We start from the raw sequence: 20,350 nt of genomic DNA, 5'->3' as shown, positions 1-20,350 counted from the left end.
AAGGCTGGAACTACTAAATAAAGCATTGAAGCTCATATGCATGCAGAATTGCATGCATAGCTATGCAGCCAAAAATTTGGGATGTGGGATTATTAAAAAATATGTCGTAGGTGGGATTTGTTAAAAGAAAATCGGCCAAAGGTTGGATTAATATTACCAAATTTTCCTTTTGTAATTTTCATTTGCAATATTCTCACATTCTAGTCTAGTATAGATAGTGAAATATTGCAGCGTATATTACCCGTGCTGCCCCGGCCCCCCGTAAGAATATGGTACGACGATGATGATGAAAATGAAAATTGCAAGTCTCTCTCCTCTTCCCCTTTTCCGACATTAACACAAAAAATACAGGTAGAAAATAAAGAGAGAGAAACCGAGAAAGGATCGTTATTCGTTCTTAAACCAATTTCTTTTCCCCCAAATTTCACTCCATTAGGGCACTAAAATCTCCCACGAATGACGAAAACCCTTCGATTTTCCCATCAATTTATCGTCCACGCATTCCCCTGAACATTCAAGGAATTCAATCGTCTTTCGATCGCGTTGCGAAAATTGAGAAATAGGGTTTTTGATTATTTGGAATTGGGTATTCATAGGGGTTTTGGAAGTCAGATGAAGGAGCCGCTTAATCGAACCAAAGTAGTGGTAAGGCACTTGCCTCCGTCTCTTTCACACTCGTCTTTCTTCGAGCAAATCGATGGCCGTTTCTCTTCTCGTTATAATTGGTCCTCTTTTCGCCCTGGCAAGTCTAGGTTCGCTCTCTTTCTCTCTCCCCCTCTCTTTTTTTCACCGTTTTGCCCTTTAACTTGCTCTTCCTTGTGTATTTTGAGTAGTAGTTTTTTTTTTCTTTTTTTTTTCTGAGTTAGGGAAGGTTTATCTTGGTGCTTCATTTCTTGGTTTAATTTTATGTCGGTTGTATGTTTTGTGGTGCTGGTTTTTGTTGGCTGTGTGCTTTATGGTTTCAAGTGTTGTTGGCTGTGCATATTGTGGTTTAGATTGTGTTGGCGGACTCTGTGGTTTTGATTTTCATTGGTTGAATGCACTGTGGCTTCGGTTTCCGTTGGCTGTATACTTGTGGTTTTGGTTATCATTGGTTGTATATTTTGTGGGTATGATGACCGGGTCTTCCTTTTCGTTATTCGGGGGAGAGAGAGAGAGCATTGTGGTGTTTATGGAGTGTTTAACTCAAGGGTTTGATTGTTTTCTTCTGCATTCTGGCTGCTCTTTTGGTTGGACAGTTTTGGGATTTGTTCTGTTTAAAATAGTGGCGGAAACTAATTTTGCAGTCACAAGAACCAGAGATATGCTCGGGCCTATTTGAGTTTTAACAGTCATGATGATGTTTGCGAGTTTGCAGAGTTCTTTAACGGCCATGTTTTTGTCAATGAAAAGGGTAATTTTAATTCTATTCAAAAGCTCCATGAACATATTTTTTCTGGTGTTGTGACATACGTATCCTAATGTTCTGCTTTATATCAATTAGGGACTCAATATAAAGCTATAGTTGAGTATGCTCCTTCTCAACGTGTTCCAAAGCCTAATGCCAAGAAAGATGGTCGAGAGGGGACAATTTACAAAGGTATAGATTGTTGTGGACAATGACCTATTTTTGGCATCCCCAAATGCAAGTGCCCCCCTTCCTCCCGCCCCCTCCTGCGTGAGCAAGCTAATTAATCTATGTCACTCAATTCTTTTGCTGACAATAGATCCAGAGTTCTTGGAGTTCCTTGAGCAGATTTCAAAACCAGTTGAGAATCTTCCTAGTGCTGATATACAACTGGAAAGAAGAGAAGCAGAACGAGCTGGTATTAGCTGACTTCTTGTCTATTGCTGCTTGTAGAATTTTGTTTCTGTCGCCTAGTATTCATTTTTTACTGCTTCCCTTTTCTGTTAGGCGTTCAAGAAGCACCTATTGTTACACCGCTGATGGAATATGTGCGGAAGAGGAGAGCTTCCAGGAATGGAAATCAGGTTCTTTCTATCCTTCAAAATACCTCAAATTTACTCATGTTTGCTTATTTAGAAGGTCCTGAACTCGTAATCAAGTTACTGATCTCTTGTTATTGTATGGACTCAACAAATGAAATTCTTTGTTAAAAACAGCGCTGTTTTTAAACAGCTTGTTGGCGCATTTCTAATGATTTTCTGATTACCAAACTTAGCCCCCTAGGCACTAGTCATTGTTAGTGCAGGATTTTGAGCTGTTTTTGGTGGTTACAAGTGTTGGATACTTTATGATTCAGTAGTATTCCAGTATTACCTGGAAATTTGATTCACGAAGTACCTGAAATGTAAGACTCCGGTCTTAATTTTGTAGGATTATAATTTATAAGGTTTCAGTGGCATGTGAGGTCATTTTCATTGCGCTTTAAAAATGATCAGAAGAGCATCCCAAGAAGATATTTTACTTGATTTTTTCTTTTGTTATACTGTATGTAATTTTTCCGTCCTAGTCTTTTCTTTTGTTGATGTAATTCTCCTTGCCTAACCTGTTGTTATCTGATGTATTTGCACTACTGGTGATAGCATCTAGGGTCAGATGGCAAGGGTCGTGGACGGTCTGGGTTAGCACCCCCAGGGAGGTCTCGATCAAGCAAGCAAAGCTCTGAGAAGACAAAGGTATGAATATCCATTCATTTGTTGACTTCACGAGTTGCATAATTCTTTTCTGTTTTGACGGGCTTGTCAGCGTAATATTACATTTCATGTCTTGGCTACTAGTTAGAATTATTGAAATTCTTCTATTAAGAAGTCGTGTCTGCACTTATTTGCCAGCTTGTTTTTTGTAACAAGACTTGTCTTTTTTTGCCTACTTATGCATATGATTTGACCTTTCTCACTGTCCTATCTCTATTTTAGTGCCTTGGTATTAGTTAGTAATTTGATTGTGGAGAAAAGTATGGCATACGTAGTTGTAGTCTGGAAAATACCCCAGCATGAGCGATAATATTTATACTAGTTTATGACATCAGCGAGTTGGGAGACAACTTCTAGGAAGGGTTAAGTCCACCTTTAACATTATGCTTTAGATATTCCACATGACCAAAAGGAATAAGTTGCCTGCAGCTGTGACTTCCATTGCAATGTTGCTACTGAAGAAAAACGGAAAAGCGTGCTAGAATTGAGACTCTTAAAATATAAACTCAGCGGGAGATTCTTACTCTGAAGTTTTCTTATTTTCTTATGTTCCTCTCAAGCCAAAGGTAATAAATTTTTGGAGCATATTGAGTTTCCTGCAAAAGATTCCTTTGTTGCTTCCTTTTCATCCTGGTAGTCTGGTACACATCTAGCTCTTTTTTTAAAAAAATATTCGGTGAGTGAGATAGCCTATCTGTGTCCATCTATTTCACTCGGATACTTGTGTCATACGTGGGTACATGTTCAAGTGTCAGACTTGGCCGTTTTGTGAAAAAATTGCATGCTTTTGGCCCATGATGCAGTGTTCAAGTTGTCCATACCCATGTCGGATGTCAAAGATCTGCCACGGGTACCTAATATGAATGAGTAACATAGGTAGGGATATGTCACATATATGATAAAAAGGAAATTCATAGTGTCAAAGGTACGAGCTTTACCCAACACACAATTCCCAATTACTACTCCCTACAAAGTTATCTGTCTGCTATAGGCTGAGCCAGAGGATGAATTAAAGTTTAGGTAACACAGGGCATGGTGTCAAGGTTCTAGGATTGTTGCATAGACGCCATAGAGCGTAGCTTGAGAAACCTTTAGCACAACGAGTCTCTTTGCAAGAGCAGGTTTCTTAGGAAGATTTTTGGGTCTGTTGCATCTTTATACAGTCATCTAACTCATAGCCAGAGGATGAATTAAGTTTAGGTAACACAGGGCATGGAGTCAAGGTTCTAGGACTGTTGCATAGACGCCAAAGAGCGTAGCTTGAGAGACCTTTAGGCTTTAGCACAACGAGTCTCTTTGCAAGAGCAGGTTTCTTAGGAAGATTTTTGGGCCTGTTGCATCTTTATACAGTCATCTAACTCATATTCTGAACCTGAAGGTCTAGGAATCTCATCCTTTGAGCTTCTTTAGCTTGTATCCTCCAGTTGATAGGAAGACTCTATACGCTACTCTAATGAGTTCATCACCTATTTGACTATTTTAGCTTGAGACAGACCTGAGACGGATTTATTTGAATGCTAGTGCATGTGTTGTTATATTTTCCACCCTTGTCATAATATACATTTTTTAGATGTTCTAGATTAGTATCTAGAGATGATTTTATGTGTAGAGGTCTAAATTGGGTGCTTGTGAGCTATCTAGAGGCGAATCGAATTGTGGAATCCAAGGTAAATAAAAGAAAGTGACCTTTACACACTCAAGGTAGTTGAAAGGGAGAGTTGGTGTATGGGTTTCCCTCTACACTTGTAAGTAGTAATTATATAATTATTGAATCTGTTCACAGATTCATGATTCATCTTGAGTTACGTTCTTCCCTTTTCTTTGTTTTCTGCTTTAACAATCCCCTTCCTCAAAAGCGCTCAGAGAAGGAAATTGCTCTATCTCTCCACGCTCCCTTATCTTGAATGCAGTTTGGGACCTACTCCAGCTGTCAAACCCGTGCTTCTTATCGCATATATGTTTTAAGTTATAGCATCCTTTTCGTCCATTTCATCTGCCATTAATCATTATGACTACATAAAGGCAGCAGGAGAATTTAAGTATATTTAAAATGCCAATTCTTGACATTCTTCTGAGATGCATTTTCCTTTACTCAGGTTCTTCCTATCACGCCACCCTTCCCCACTTCCTTTGGGTTTAAAAAGGTCATCATGGTTGGTCTTGCCTATTCTGATTATGCTAACTCATATTGTAACATGACTTAGTAAACACATGTTTCTTGGCAGATATTTATTCCCCAAGTTTCAACCATATAAAACCTGGTTAGCTGAATTGCTATGAGTAGAGTCCTGCATCTATGTTCTTAAATCTTAATGGTTTCAGAGCTCACCCAACATTTTTATTTGGGTATTATCAGCATGTCTAGCCCCAACCTGTTCCACCTCTATTTTCCTTCTTAGATCTTGAAGCTGGAGTAACAATGCTTAACAAAAGTATATGTGATTTTTGTATTTGTTTTTATCCCGTCTCATCTTTTCTCGACTATGATACTATCTAAATCATGTAAAGAAGCGACTTGTCACTGGTGCGTTGATGTTGGATAATTCATGAAACTGAAATGAAAGAGGCTGAAAGAAGTTTACATCTTGATTTGTTTGTACTTGTAGTATATCTTGAAAAATAAAGGGAAGAGCACAAATGGAAAAGACAAATCAACATATATTATTGTGTCTCAGAGGGAGAACGAATTGGATGCTTCCAGCAAGAAAGGAGCAGCAGAATATGAAACCGGTATGTTCCGTTCCTTGTAGCTTCAACATGGTCTTTTACTTTTGAGAAAAATAAGTTGAAGTATTTGGAGTCCCTTAAATTTTTGTAAACCTCATTTAGTGCGAGTTGACATGTCCCCCCCCCCCCCCCCACCACACACTTACACACGAAAATATATTTCCTCCGTTCTTTTACTTGTAACATTTGGAGTTTCGCACATACCAATGCATAACTTGTTTCGTTAATATCTTCGATACCAGTGCATGTGAATAGTGTAGAAGTCCAAATGATGCGAAGTAAAGAAGAATGCAGGAAGTATACATTTTTGATTTACAATTATATCTAGATGCTTTAGCCTATTGTTGACTTGGTGCATTGATGCTATCAGTGATGAGAATGTTTTTTTACGAAACATGTGTTATGAATTAACGTAACAAGACAGATTCAAGAGATAGAATGAGAAGATTTAGGGAAGAAGATGAAGTTTAATTGATTAATAAACTGGAAACATCAATAACAGTGGCTACTTAGGCTTGTTTTCTCCCAAAATGTAAAAGAAACTAACAATGAACTCCTAATAATATTTAGCATAATTTCCCTCTTCCTAATCTCCTCTAATTATATAATTTCTTCTCTAACTAACTCCCTAACTTATAGAGATACTGCTAAAAGTGCCTCACCCCCTTTAATCAGTTCCTTGCAGCATGTTGGAAGATTCACAGTCTTCTTTAGAGTTAATTTTACTTAAGCTATCATGGTTTCACTACTTTCACCAAGATTTATGTATTACTATATCACATGTTTACCTCTAAAATTCTCCCACAGTACACATATTAACATCATGCTTGAAATTTTGAGTTATGTAACAATGCTACATGGCTTGTCTGTACATATGAAACTGTATACATTGGTTGAAGAAGGGACTGGGAATTGGGGAACCCAATTTTTATATAGATTGTTGGAATTTGTAGTTGAATTTTCATTTTACTAATGGAAGTTCTGGTCTGGGTGTGTCAGGCATCTCTTCTGATTCTTCTTTTTACTTTGTGGCTTGAGATGTTTTGTGTTCAAGAATATTATATTGCTCTATAAATTTGATATTCTGGAATAAGTATTTAGAGGATAGGCTATACTCCCTCCGTTTTTTTTAAATGCATCACTTGCATGGGGCACATATTTTATGATGTCCATGCAAATTATTATTAAATGATGCAAGTAGGAAGTAGTTATTTATTAAAGAAAAAGCAACGATGAATACCATGATAGTGTTAGCAACTTAGCATATGAGAGATGGTGATTTATTTTAATTATTTAAGTAGGGACCATGAGAGAGAAAAACAATAAAATGTTTTGAGTGGGGATCAATGAAAGAGAGAGGGATAGTAAAATATGGTAGAAAGTTACGAAATATGGAAGTGATGCATTTAAAAAACCATAAAAGGCAAGTGATGTATTAAAAAAAACAGAGGGAGCATATATTATCTATACATTAAATGGTTTCCAGTGCCAGGACAGCCAGTCCGCTATGTTAACTCTCTTTGGGCCAGTTTTTATAATATTTGTTTATTGCATATTCAGTAAGCACCCTGTCCACATCAAGTGTTGTACCAGTTTGCATACTTGTATCTTTAGGGATGATTCTGATTAGAGCTTTTAGAATTTCATGTCCTGCCAGAAGGGGTTGAAATGTAGTATTGTAATAGATTTCCCGGTGAAATGTTGAAGTAAGGTTGGTGTACAAAGTTACCAAGTACGCAGTACACTCCAGTATGTGGTACGAGTACGGGACTACGGGTACACAATTCTCTCCCTATTTATGTTAAGTTAGTCCAAAGTGTTCCACAATACTAATACGCAGTACGTAGTTTGCTGTAGCGTATTAGGTAAGAAGGTAACACTGGTGGAGTAGTTCTATTACTTCTGTAATATTTTTCAAAAAAAACCAGGCCTGAATATTGCTCAGAATTGTGCTTTTTGTTTTTTGATTTTTGGTAATGTGGTCCCAATCATGTGTTTTTTCGCAGCTTCTACTGTTGCCTTCCATGTTTAACTTTAATACTGTTAGTATATATGATTGATGAAGCAATCTCATCACTGAAAGCTATTATATCTGGATCTTTCCCTCCTCTTGTTGCTAAAAAGCATCTGACATATAATGGGGATAGAGTTTTGATTCACTGCCTAACATGCATATTATCTGTCTTATTATGTGTTGTTTTTGAATAAAGTTGGATTCCAGTTTAGTCCTATTCAGAAATAATTTCCTTTTGGTTCTTATTTGTTGCCAGTTCTCTTCAGTTTTTCTTTGGTGTGGTATTTGTTTCAGATAGCTTTAGGTGAACTGGTACTTCAACAGTTTAGCCTATGATTCTATAATCTACCTCAAGAAACTGGCTTATTATGTAGCCAATAACCTCAAGTTGTCTGAAAGATTATCCTTTGTGGTAACAAATGATGGTAACTGAATTGTTTCCTTGTGTGTATTATCTTGGGTTGAAGATGTAACAGTGATTGTGGTACATGTTGGTTTTTCATCTTGGGGTCTTTCTTCAATTATGTGTTCGACATATTTTTTTAATATCTTCCTCAAATTAGGTAATGGCACAATTCAGATTCTTCTGTGATGACCTTGGATTCACCCCATTTCCAGTGTTAATTTCAAGAAATAATGTTTAGTAGAGCTGACAACTCTGATACTGTTACTAAGTCATGTCAATTTGAGACTACAATTTATTTTTCTACTTATGGTTGAATTTCACATTTTTCGGGTCTCTAATCAGTCCCTGATATGGATCAACAGGAAGTGGTTCTCATGAGATTATAAGGAAAAAGATTCTCCTTTTGAAAGGGAAAGAGCAAGAGATTTCTCAGGCAAGTAACAAGCTTGACATTTGTCTTTCTTTTGTTTCAACTTTTTTGCAATACTTGGTTAAACATGACATGTCCTTACTTCTTTCCCTGTTAAATTTGGGGGTTTTGGATTGAATTTCATTTCTCATAATTTTCTGGACCTGTTATGTTCTTTTTGCCACAGTTGCCTGTGCTTGTCCTTTCCTGTATTGGCAGCAGGGTTCCTTTTTTGTATTTAATTGGCACGTTGTTTTGCCTTAGTGGTTTTTGTTAAGAGAACTCCGAGTTCTCTTTAATTGTGGTTTCTTTTTAATTTATGAATCTGTTTAATTTTTCTGTTAGTTTTTTTTTTTCTAATGTGTCCCTTTTTTTCCCCTTTTCATTTTTAGATATATTTTAAAAAAGGTGCTTGGTTGATTAGGAAACCCCCTTACACAAGGTCGTAGAGAAAGGGAACTCAATTAACATTGAAACCTCTGTGCCTCTTTAATTAAGTAACCACCTCGTGTCAGTATATGTTATCCTTCTCCCTTAATCCTCTTATGTCTGCAGTGCATATATCCCTCTTACTATGGGCTACATTAATCACAGATGGACAACAAAGTATCACAGTGAGAGTCGTCTCACTAAGTCACTAAATTTGACTTATTGCGCTTACTTATCATGAATTGATAGGGTTTTGAGTATGATACTTGGTTTGAGAATTTTGTTAATTTGTTTCGGAAGTCAAGATTTCATGACTTGCCTCAAAAAAAGCATGTAAATATTACTGATTGTGGATTGTAAGGGAGAAATATGCAGGTTAGTTGTAGTTCTTGGTGAAGAGTTGTGAGCAGAATAAAAAGGAATGATCTTTGGGAGAAGTATGTAGAACTAGTATTTATGGATACACTAGTTCAAAAATGGAGGATTGTGAATGGAGTGATTGTTTCAGCCCTTGTTGACATGGGTAGGCCCAGAGATTTGCCGTGCCTGGGTCACGTAGATAAGAGCTAAATATTACCTGGATTGCTGATTTCCGGTGTATGAAGTGTGAACATAGTAGGAATGTGGATTGTGGGGTAGCATTTGGTGCTGAGCCTTGAGGATAGTTGCAAGTATTGTTATGAGTTTATGAATCTTGTCAGCAATAAAGAATTGAAATTGTTTTCTCTTGACATACTTATTTTGATATTTTCTTGTGAATTGCATATTTTTTACATTTGTGAATTATATATATATATATATATATATATATATATATATATATATATATATATATATATATATATATATATATATATACTTCCTCCATTTTTTTTTTATTATTGCACCGTTTTCCTTTTTCGGAAGTTGCATATTAATTGCACCATTTCCTTTTTTAGTAAGTTTACCTACATGAAATTTTCTATCCTTATATGGGTGGTGGGGACCAAACCCCACTTGTTCTTTACATAAAAACTTGTACTTAATCACATGGGTATTTTTGTCAATCTCTCACCTTTTACCTCCTTTCTTAATTCTTGTGCCCAATGTAGATGGTGCAATAATAAAAAAATGGAGGAATTATATATATATATATATATATATATATATATATATATATAGGGGAGGGATCCAGTGAGGAGTACACTTACCGTGAGAAGTAATCTTAACCGTACAAACTAATTAATCTAACGATCCTCTTTCCGCGTTTGGCAGATTAAAAAACTAAACTAAAAATACATTTGAGAAATCTCAACTGGCCCACTCGTTCTCTCTCCTCTCTCTTTGTAACCGACAAAACCCAAAATCTCACATTCACTCCAACTTTTTCTATCTCCTACCTCAAGCTTCCCCCCTCTTCCCATGTCCTCCATCTTCATCCTCATCTGATAATCAAGTATGGAAATGCAAAAATTTATTGAAAATACAACAGATCAAGAAACCTTAGTCCAAGATACATCAACAATATAGTATAAATACTTTCAGAATTAATACGAGATACACTGAGAATAAATATAAGATACATTGAGAATAAGTACATCAAATAATTGTCACAGATACATCAAGTAACTGTCACAGGCAAGTTACAATTGAAGGTATATCAAGAAACTAGTAACTATTCCATAGTAGATTTACTTGTAATTATGTGATATGGGCCATTAAGCTATGTCTTTCTTATCTGTTGAGATCCAACCGATAATCCTAATTACTAATTAATATCACCATTGTTGGAATGATCTTAGAGGAGGTGATGAAGAGGGAAGATAATTCAAATAATTTCTTATAATATTGTCTTAATGTGATTTTCGTCGCCATTGTCAGATTCTTGCCGGAGTTTAAGGTCTGGGGGGAGGAACTAATTTCAGTAGTCAGGACGATGTTTGGAGGAAGATGAGGAAGATGCCACATCAGAGGAAGTACTCCGTATTAGTTTTAGGATTTATCTTGACCATTGAATATAAAATCCAATGGCCCTTGTTACTTATCACCCTTCTCACCTAAGTTATGCTTCTCACGTGAGCCTAAACCTATATATATATATATACACACACACACACACACACGGAGTCGACAAAACTGCATCATGAATGTTTCTACATCCTTGTCATGCATATAATATTGCAGTGCTGACGGCCTGACGTGATAGTTAATAGTGGCATCTATTACCAATACTGTTTAATTTTACGGCTCCTATGGTACAAAGACATTAATTATGGAATGATATTGAATTTATATACATTAATATCTGAAATGCCCTTTAAAAGATATACTTGGCAATTTATCATCACTGTTAAACCTACCTATTCCTTCAGTATTTTTCTTTAACATTGTGATGGAACACTTCAGGCGTTCCATTTGAATTGACACTTATTTTGTTGCCGTTCTGTCAATTTTTGTTTTCTTAGCGGTTTAATTATTGGGTCAGAACAATGGTTCGTTATTAATGTAGATACCAACAATTTCATCATTGAACTTGTATTATTTTTTTGATTTTTCAGTAAATTTTCACATCTTTTTTTTAATGGTAAGTTTTCGATGTAGTGATTGGCAGGCTCTGGTTTTTCCATTTGTATTTATGTTGAGCTAGTTCTTACTTCCTATATAGTTGCAGCACGTCTACTAATGTTCTGGGAATAGTATAGACTTCTTATTAAGTTCCGTTGGTCCATAATGTGTCAATTGATGATTTTGTGGTGAACATACATGAACATCAGACTTCCATCTTCTCTAGCAATCATTTTCAAAATAATTAGAAGAGTATATTTTGAAGTCCACATAATATCAAGAGAGACTTTTCAGAGTCCTAAGGTTTAAATGAGTTTTCATTGAGGATTCTAAAACCCTATGTTCTAATCTCTCTCTTTATTATTGATAGAGGTTTTCTTGCTATCTGAGTCTATAGTTGTCACTGAATTAACTAGGACTAGTTAGCCTCGGAAGCGCAATTAGCTGCCTAGTTTGAAAACTAGGCCAACATGTTCCTTTTCATGTATTAATTCCCCTTTTTGATTGGTGGGTTGATTTGTGAATCACACAAGAGTCAAGGGCATTGAATCTAGTATGTCATCCTTATCCTTCGTTTGTTCATAAAATTATCTATGTTAACCTGAGATTCTTGCATCTCCAAATTGCTTTATCTGGTCTTGTCCACTGGTTGAGTGGTGCCTGCCATGATTATGTTCTCCTTCCATCCCTAAATATTCTGCGTTTCACCATGTCACCGAGTCAGGAATTGTGAAGACGGCAGTATTAAGGGACAGCTAGAGTATGGTATTCCATTTGGTTAGGATTCTTGGGAAGGGATCTACTTTTTGGTTGGGGTAATTGCGATTCCTGCATTGTAATAAGGATATTTAAGGAAGTTCACGAATTTTCAGCCGTTGATTGTTTTTAAGAAATATTGATGTTATTCAGAAGCTTTTTTCATACTGTGTTGTTTATTTAGTCATATGCGTGGAACTAAATGAAAAGCTGTTATTTATTAGGTGTCTGAAGGTACTACCCTACCCAAGGTTGTTACTACTGAAGCTTCGTCGCCTTCAGTTGGTTTGAAATTGAATCAGAGGCCTGATGCTAGTGGAAGAATTATTAGGAGCATATTATTAAACAAGGAACTTCGTCCAACTCAGTCATCCTCATTAGTCCTGGCAGAACAAAAATTGCAGGGCTCAAATACTGAGAGGAGCAAGCGCCCACCACGACCATCCAATATGAAATCAGGAATGTCAGCCTCCATTGGTGAACAGTCTCCTTCGGGTTTAGACTATGAGGGAAAGAGGTCCGTGGAGGATAAATTTCTAGGAAGTGAATCCCATGGTTTTTCTTCTGGCCGTGAGAAGCAAGACAGACGCACAAGAAGTAGGGAGAGACTAGATCGTGGTGTTTGGACTCCTCGTCGTTCTGAATCATCTATTTCTGGCAACGAGAATCAAAATAATAGTTCAGATTCTTATGAAGGTATTATTGATATATGTATGTTTACTGAATTTTAATGTGGTGGTAGATCTTTTTGTGGATTGATCTACTCTACTCTATAACTTTTCTGAACTAATGGAGACATAATCATGTTGGGGATAGGAAAGTTAAGTGTCATAACAGACTATAGCAGAAGGAACAGAGAAAAGGAGTGTAATGAAGACTGATTTGAGGGAAATTTACAGGTATTATCTGCTGAGTTAGGGAGGTTAAGTGAACATTGATTCTCAGTTGTAAACATAATTGTGGGGAGGAACCAAATTTACTCGTTCGAGATAGAGAAATTTTAGCTTCTGGTGATATGTCGGGTGGCATGATTGTCAATTCCTATTTGCACTCACTTTATACCAAGTATTTAAGTTATTGTGTATTGATGACCTTACAATTTACATGCCATCTTGTCTGCAAAATTCCAGCCAAACGCGGAGATTTGAAATATGATGCATCTGTCCGCAACATAGAAGGCATAATCCCTGCAGGTGGTCGCACTAGCTCTTATACAGAAAATGGTCAGTTCTATTTTTATGCTTGATTTGACATCCAGCTTCCTTTCAACTTTAGTACATATTGGGGCCAGGGGTTAAGAGAACATGTATGCTCTAGGAGCCTGCCAATTGTTTCTGTCTTGTAATTTAAGTTCTAAATAATGTGTCAGGCTCCCATAGGAATTTTGCTCGCCGTGCTCCTACACATAGCGCTAAGGATGATGGCCCTTCCAAACGTGGAGGGGGGGTTGGTCATGGTCCCCACGAGGTTTATTGCTTATTTTTATTCCCCCCCTCCTCCTCCCGCATTTACCTTCAAATGGCTTGTTATCTCTTTTACTCATCTTTGTGCTCACCATGATTGTATTAGCTGCCTCTTAATGTCACATTTTTTTTCTGCTGGTTTAACGGGGTTGTTCCAATATGCAGAAGCAAGTGTGGGTCCAGAAGTCAGCCTCAGGTTCTTAAACATGTCTTCGCATGGTGAGTCTTCCATTCTAAGTCATGGCCCTCATGGGTTACTGAATTATTCAAGTTTTGTTAAAATTTCTAAAACCATCCAAACAAGTAGCTTTCTAAGAATATATCTAAATAAGTACTCAGGGTCCTGGTGGATTGATAACAGTTCTGATTTTACATTGTCTTCCTCTTAGTATCAACTAATACTACTAGTAAGTTTATGTTTGCGGATCCACCTCTTCTCTTAATATTTCCTATGTAACCTTCATGGCCTTTCGCTTCTTAATATGATGACCTGTTCGTCTGTATGCATTGCTTAATTCACCATCCCTTTGTTTTTCAAGGTCAAACGTTGATGGTTACTAATAGTATTTTGATAAAAGAATGTGCACAAGTACATCAATGAAGTATTTTTTTTTTAAATATATTTTTATCAAGATAGTTGAGAATATCTAATGGTCAAAGTTTTTGTCTGTTGTAACGGATTCACTGACGGGTCTTGCTCTGCCCATTCTTATCAACTTTTGTTGTGGTCTTTGTACTGCTACTACAGAGCTAATGTCACTTGTGGCCATTTGATCCGAATATATTACAACATGTAAGTGGATTTGTCATACTATGAACACACATTAAGCAACCATCACCTTTTGATTTGTCATACTATGTCCTATTACCTTTTGATTACATTCTTGTGGGAGAGTGTGATCAAGGGAAACATGTTTTTGAGCCTGTTTTTTCACTTGCTCTTGAAATTAGATTGTGCATCTCTCATCAGTCATCATGATGTGTGTAACCTTTTCTCTTCATGATAATTTACCTTCAAAATGCTGTGTAAATTGATTTTATTTACTCCCTTCGTTTCTAAATATTTGTCCTGTTTGGAATCTTGCATAGTTTCCAATGCAACATTTAAACATAAGTATATTCAAATACGTATGATAAAAAATTATAGAAGTTGATTTGAAACTAACCATAATACGATGTTTTAGAGATGACGAAAACATCCACATGTGTCCATGTAGATTTATCGATGAAGTACAAAATTCCATTTTCATTAGAATCTTTAAAGATTCCAAATAGCACAAACATTTAGAAACCGAGGGAGTACAAAATATATCAGAATTATTTATTAAACCAGAAATGGGGTTCTATATGACTAATTATTGTTGAAGTACATCAAAAGTTATTAGTCATCTTTCTTTGTTGTGTATAACAATCCATCCTTTGACTGTTTCTACTCAATTGGTTTTATGTTTGTGCAAAAGGGTTTTAAAATGATCTACACTCCCTTGGCCTCAATTTAATATTAGCACCAAGATTTCATGGAATTTTATGCTATAAGTTGTTGAAATCTTATCTAATATATCTTCATACGGAGTAGAAAATTAGATGTGGTGGAAGATGGTGGATGGATTTTTTTGTTGAATGAGAGAGGATGTGGGGCCATAACTGTAGGTGTAATAAAATATTAGTGGGTCCATGCCATAAAGGGAAGCGTGACAATTAAATCGGGACCGACGTAAATGGTAGTGACGATTAAATTGGGACGGAAGGAGTCTGGTGCACTCACATTTCTCCTCAAATATAAAAGAAATAATCAATATAAAGAGATGTCTCTTGTTTTTTCATAAAATGAGTCAGTCTTCCCCGGCTCTCTCTGTCTCTTTATTTCTTGTAGCTGATCGTGACATTGGAGGACAATAAGGCGAAGACGATTGCATATCATATGGAATTTGAGGAAGAAGTGGATGTGAATCAACTCCTATGTGATGATTTTAACAGTGGGAGTTTGAGAGGGAAGATCATTTATAGATCTAACTTTTGAAGTGGTAGTGGAGGAAGGCCTAGGATAGAGTCGTTGACTCGTTGCATAGATCTACCAGGGCACTTGATTTGCGAAAGGCTGAAATCTAGAATAACTGTAAGAGCACACTATGGAATAGAAATCGTGAAACTGTTTTTTTCCCAAAATCCCAGGACATAGTTTTACTCTATTCTTAGAGGTAATTTATACTTTGCCATGTCCTGCATGTGCATTATTCGCTTTTTACCATTTCCGGTTTTCAGAATTTTCTGTTTCCATACTTCTGCATTTCCTTCCTGTAGTAATTTCCGTGCTACGTAGTCGACTCACTTGACACTTAAAATGTCACTAATTCTTCAAATTTTGGTGGAAAATACCAGAGCTCAATAGCAATTTTCACGACTCCATAAACTTTCACCTTGTTTTCAAATATTTGAGTATTTCTCTTTCACTCCCTTTTACCGAGTTCGTGTTCTGGAATATTTATCATTTCAGCCAAAGCTATTGCCACTGGCAACATTCAATAATTGAAGACATGTATGCTCCAATACGACTTTATAATATACTTCGTAGTAATCAAGTCCAAGATCTCTTGTATAGCTTAAAGTTTTACTGATTTTACACAGAAGACATTTGCATAGATCAAAGTAGTATCCAACTGTTTCTTCTTCCCCCTCTCCTTATGTTGTTCCCTTATATCAGGCTGTCTTCTGTCTCCAAAATTTTTGTAAGGGGATTATTGGATAGTGTCTGAGGTACAAGGCTAAAATATATTTTGTGAATGAAAGAAAATACACTCGAAGTATAATGAAATATATGACTGTATTTGTATAATTTGTGAACTGCTCCTCGCAAGGTATTTCACCATCACTACCTAACCATGAAAACTAAGCTCTCCAACAAGTTAAAACTCAGGTGTGATCATCTTGTTCAGTCCAAAGTTCCATTCATTATGTCACTGTAACTCTCAGTTGGGGATTATTCAAACTGTCAAGTAGTTTCTACAGTTTTGTGTGTTATCTTTGTCTAGTCATAGAATATTATAGTCATACATATATTATACTACATGATAGATTCTTATTTATTTTATACATTTCTTGACATTTAATTGGCATATTTTTTTTATAAAAACTTATATTTTATTCCCATGAAATTATTTTTCTAGCTTGAGCGAGTTATAAACGAGTAATTAATGAGCTATAAACGAGTACTCGTGAGCATTAACGAGGCGAATGTGATGTTGTTCGAGCTTGGCTCGTTTACTTATCAAGCCTAGAATTTTTGTTCAAACTCGTTCATTAATTAATAACCGAGCTTTGACTGAGCTTGTTTGCGAGTTAGCAAACGTATTGGATCTTTAAGATTTTTTAAGAATGAACATTTGAATTAAATTTGTATTAGTGCAGAATATCTATTATGTGGCGCTTGCACTGATGAATTTCATTTTGCTTTACAGAGTTCTCTCCTGTCAAAAACTTTGGACGATGGTGAATGAGGTTTTGCTGGAATAGATTGTCAACTTTTGTGAATACTATCTGGCTAGCTGTGGACTGGATGGCATTTTGGATGTCAGAGCAGTGTTTATTAATCACCGGAAGAGGGTAACTTTTTGAAGAGGGCTTCGGCTGTATTGGATATTTGCACAGGAGGGGCTAATTGCAGCAGCTCGAGCATTCGTTCCTTGCGATAGAAGAGATGACCAAAATCGAATATTAATGTCGGTTGTTCTAGTTGGCGGCCTGGCCTCTCTTGCAGGTTGTTTCTGCTAGTGTGGAGAAACTCCAGATATGGTGTTCAACTGCTATCGTGAATTCGTGACGCCTGCTCGGATTGTATAGAGCATGGGGTCTTGACGGGTAAAGATTGACTGATTAATATTATACTGTATATATTCTCTGGCATCCCCAGCCCAGCCCAGCATTAAGTAAGTTGTGCAGCATATGGTGTTTATTTTTTTACTGTTGGCGACTTTAAACCTGTATTTACTTACGCCTTTGGGTTGCTTAACTTTTCCACATAGCTGCTAAAGTTGGTTTACTCACTGATTTGTGGATATTGGATGTTAGTATAGTTATGTTTGTTTTGACAAAGCAGCTATATAGTTGAATGAAATACAGGGTTTTCTTTTATAAAATAACAGGTTGCTAGTATAATGGTTTGTTCACTATTAAAGAAACAAGGCGTGGTACAAGCTTCTCATTACGTCTTTCCTTTGCCTTTTATTGTTTTCCTGCGTTATGTTTGGCTGATTTGCTTTCTTATTATCTGTTAATGATTTAATAATAGATTGAATAAAGTTGATTTAGCTTTTACCCAATCTTTATTGCCAAGCAAAGGGTTGTTTACCCAGTCTTGTACTAGATATCAGATGGACAATCTCCATGACGAACTTGAATATAATAAAAATAAAAATAAAACTAAGAGGAGATCACGAGCATGATGTCTTTTGTACTTTTAACTAATCTAATCACTTGCCTCAATTGTCAGTGGGCAGGATGAACGAGATCAAGCGTACAAAAACAAACAGATACTCCGACTTGAAACGACGTGGACCCGTAAACAATCTTGACTTGAAATGTTGTTTAAACATGAAATTCGTAAACCGTCTCCGACCCGATAGAGTCGATAACCGATTTGACATGGTATTGTATGAACTAAACCTGAACTCGACCCTCGACTGGAAGATGAACGATAACAAAATTGACTCGATCGCGGACCCTATTCGACACCCTATCCGATAATGATCTGAACCCGATTATAACCCGACACAACCTATTAGTGGCCTTATGGCGACCTGTTATTTGAATTAACCTGATCGATTTGAATAATACTCAAATTTGAGTTGAATTGAACATTAACTTTTACAATAGACGAAAAAATAATAATTATAGTCAACTTAACCAGATTCGATAGCTATCAAACCCGATCTTGACCCGTGTCCGGGAGTGTACCTGCCCTGAATTCTAATCGACCAATAAGTATACGAACCAAACTTGAACGAACCCGGAATTACCTACTTCAAAACGACTTAAACCCGATTCGAAATATAGGACTCGAACTAGAAATTACGGCTTAACCCCGACTCGAAAATACCCAAACCCAAATATGACCCGACCAGATCATGACCTGAGACCCAAGATGACTCGACCTGACTCGAATAATCATTTTGACAGCTCTACTTACAAAACAATACCAATAACCATTTTGAGAATATGCGCACAACAATGTGTAGCGGTCTTGCTTGAGTCGCTGCAGGGTAATAGCGGCAATTGTCGAAAATTCTAATAGCGGGGGCATTGTCGTCATTTTGCACGGGAGTAGTAAGAGTATGATGGTAACTTCACAAGGCCCGGCAGAAAATGAAACGGGGGTTGACTTCAGCCATCAATTGACCCCGTTTTCCCGTATTGGTTTTGAAATCAAAATTTCGAAAATTTCGAATGTACTTCACAACTTCGTATCTTCTTCTCTCTCCTATTTCATGACTTTGGAGATCTACTTCTCTCTCCTCCTTCGTTATCGTCTTTCTCTCTCATCATTCTTCGCTCATTATCCTGCAATCATCAACAAAGAATGTAATTTAATTAATGATGTCTATTTCTATGTTGATTCTGGTATAATATAATGATTTTTATATTGATTTTGATATAAAATTTGATTATCAGTCTACATTACGAGCTTTTGAGTTCCAATTTCATTACCTTGCAGACCTACTTCGCACTCCTTCTTGCAATTCATCTAAAAGGTATGTAATTTAATTAATGATGTTGATTTAATTAAATTGTAGTTTACACTTGATCCTGGTCGGGTTTGATATGTATCCTAAAACGATTTTATGAACCCTAAAACTGAAAACCCTAAAAGTTGATTTTTGATAAGAACCCTACATTAAATTCGTTTTGCATGCCCTTTTCTGGAGTTAATCAAGGATTAAATTAGGGGAAGTTACTTTCCATGGGAACCGTTAAGTTAATTAAGGATTAAAGGTGGAATTTAACTTCCCAATTGAATTATGGATTATGTTTCTGAATCTATAGACCTCGTTGTTGAATTAGAATATTGTTTTAATTAAAAGGTTTTGTATGGAACTTGTTGGTGCTAGGTTTCTGTCTTAAGATGAGGTCCAGTATGAAGAGGTCATTCAATCCCCAAGCGGAGGTGGGAAGCAGAAAAATGGGGGGGGGGGGGGGGGAGCGAGGTTCACAATTGATATGACAATTGGGAGGTGAGTTGAATTTTTCTTCGATAAGAATACAGTGTATAATGTTGTTTGTTGTTGTGGTTGTGTTGATTTCAGAGTTCTGTGAGGTCTGTACTAGGCGCTACTGAGGGGGATATGCCTAAATTTAAAGTTGATATGAAGAAGAAGTAACAGAAGGATGATGAGGTAAGCGACAGTTCGGAGGAGGAGTCATATAGCTGCTCATCTGATGAAGACAATGACAGTTCATCAGTTGAACAGGAGCTCAAACTATTGCTCAAAAGGATAAGAGGGAAGAGTAAAAGGCACAGAAAGGGAGGAGATGTGCATGTTCACAAGAGGCAGAAGGTGGAGAGTGAGATCCTTAGTGCTGTAGAGAAGGTTAAAGCTCGCGGTGTTGTCGTGAAGACGCAGTTTTTGAATACTAGGAAGGTAATGGTCTTGATATGTATGTAAGCTTGTTCATTGACAAACATTTGTTGATCTGATACGGTTGGTTTCATTTTATAGCAGCAATCGAATGTGATATGTCGAGTTGAAGCATTTTTCACCTTGTTAGCGACATTCAATGAATCTAGGAGAGAAGTAGTGAAAAGCATGGGGGTTAGAGGACTGTTGGATTTAAAATTGACCCACGTACCGCGACAGTTTTGTTACTGGTTGATGACTAGAGTTAATGACGGTGTTCGGTATTGTGGCGATGGTACCGGGTATCCTCTAGGTCCAAGCCAGATCAGGTGTGTCCTTAGGCTTCCAATGGGTCCC

At 36.7% G+C, this 20,350-nt stretch overlaps 1 protein-coding gene across 2 annotated transcripts; it reads left to right on the top strand.

Moving 5' to 3' along the window:
* The first annotated feature begins 258 nt into the window (after positions 1-258).
* Positions 259-17,537, top strand: LOC110794356 (regulator of nonsense transcripts UPF3). 2 transcript variants are annotated; one of them, XM_021999319.2, is made up of 13 exons: positions 261-752; positions 1,287-1,393; positions 1,484-1,579; positions 1,707-1,805; positions 1,895-1,971; positions 2,527-2,619; positions 5,244-5,367; positions 8,147-8,217; positions 12,147-12,618; positions 13,053-13,145; positions 13,292-13,389; positions 13,551-13,604; positions 16,841-17,537. In XM_021999319.2, the coding sequence occupies exons 1-12, from the start codon at positions 613-615 to the stop codon at positions 13,587-13,589; spliced, it is 1,509 nt and encodes a 502-aa protein (XP_021855011.1). In that variant the 5' UTR covers positions 261-612; the 3' UTR covers positions 13,590-13,604; positions 16,841-17,537. The 2 variants fall into 2 exon arrangements, with proteins under 2 accessions (XP_056683751.1, XP_021855011.1); XM_056827773.1 differs by lacking the exon at positions 13,292-13,389 and having other exon boundaries at positions 259-752.
* Positions 17,538-20,350: the final 2,813 nt, after the last annotated feature.

The sequence above is a fragment of the Spinacia oleracea genome, chromosome 4 (genome assembly GCF_020520425.1).
Source record: "Spinacia oleracea cultivar Varoflay chromosome 4, BTI_SOV_V1, whole genome shotgun sequence".
Classification (NCBI taxonomy): domain Eukaryota; kingdom Viridiplantae; phylum Streptophyta; class Magnoliopsida; order Caryophyllales; family Amaranthaceae; genus Spinacia; species Spinacia oleracea.
The sequence above is the reverse complement of the archived record's forward strand: the minus strand, read 5'-3'. Positions and strand labels throughout refer to the sequence as shown.

Coding starts and splice junctions, on each gene's coding strand:
- LOC110794356 (XM_021999319.2), top strand. CDS start 613: ATGAAGGAGCCGCTTAATCGAACCAAAGTAGTGGTAAGGCACTTGCCT. Junction 753..1,286: donor TTTCGCCCTGGCAAGTCTAG/GTTCGCTCTCTT, acceptor CTAATTTTGCAG/TCACAAGAACCAGAGATATG. Junction 5,368..8,146: donor AGCAGCAGAATATGAAACCG/GTATGTTCCGTT, acceptor ATGGATCAACAG/GAAGTGGTTCTCATGAGATT.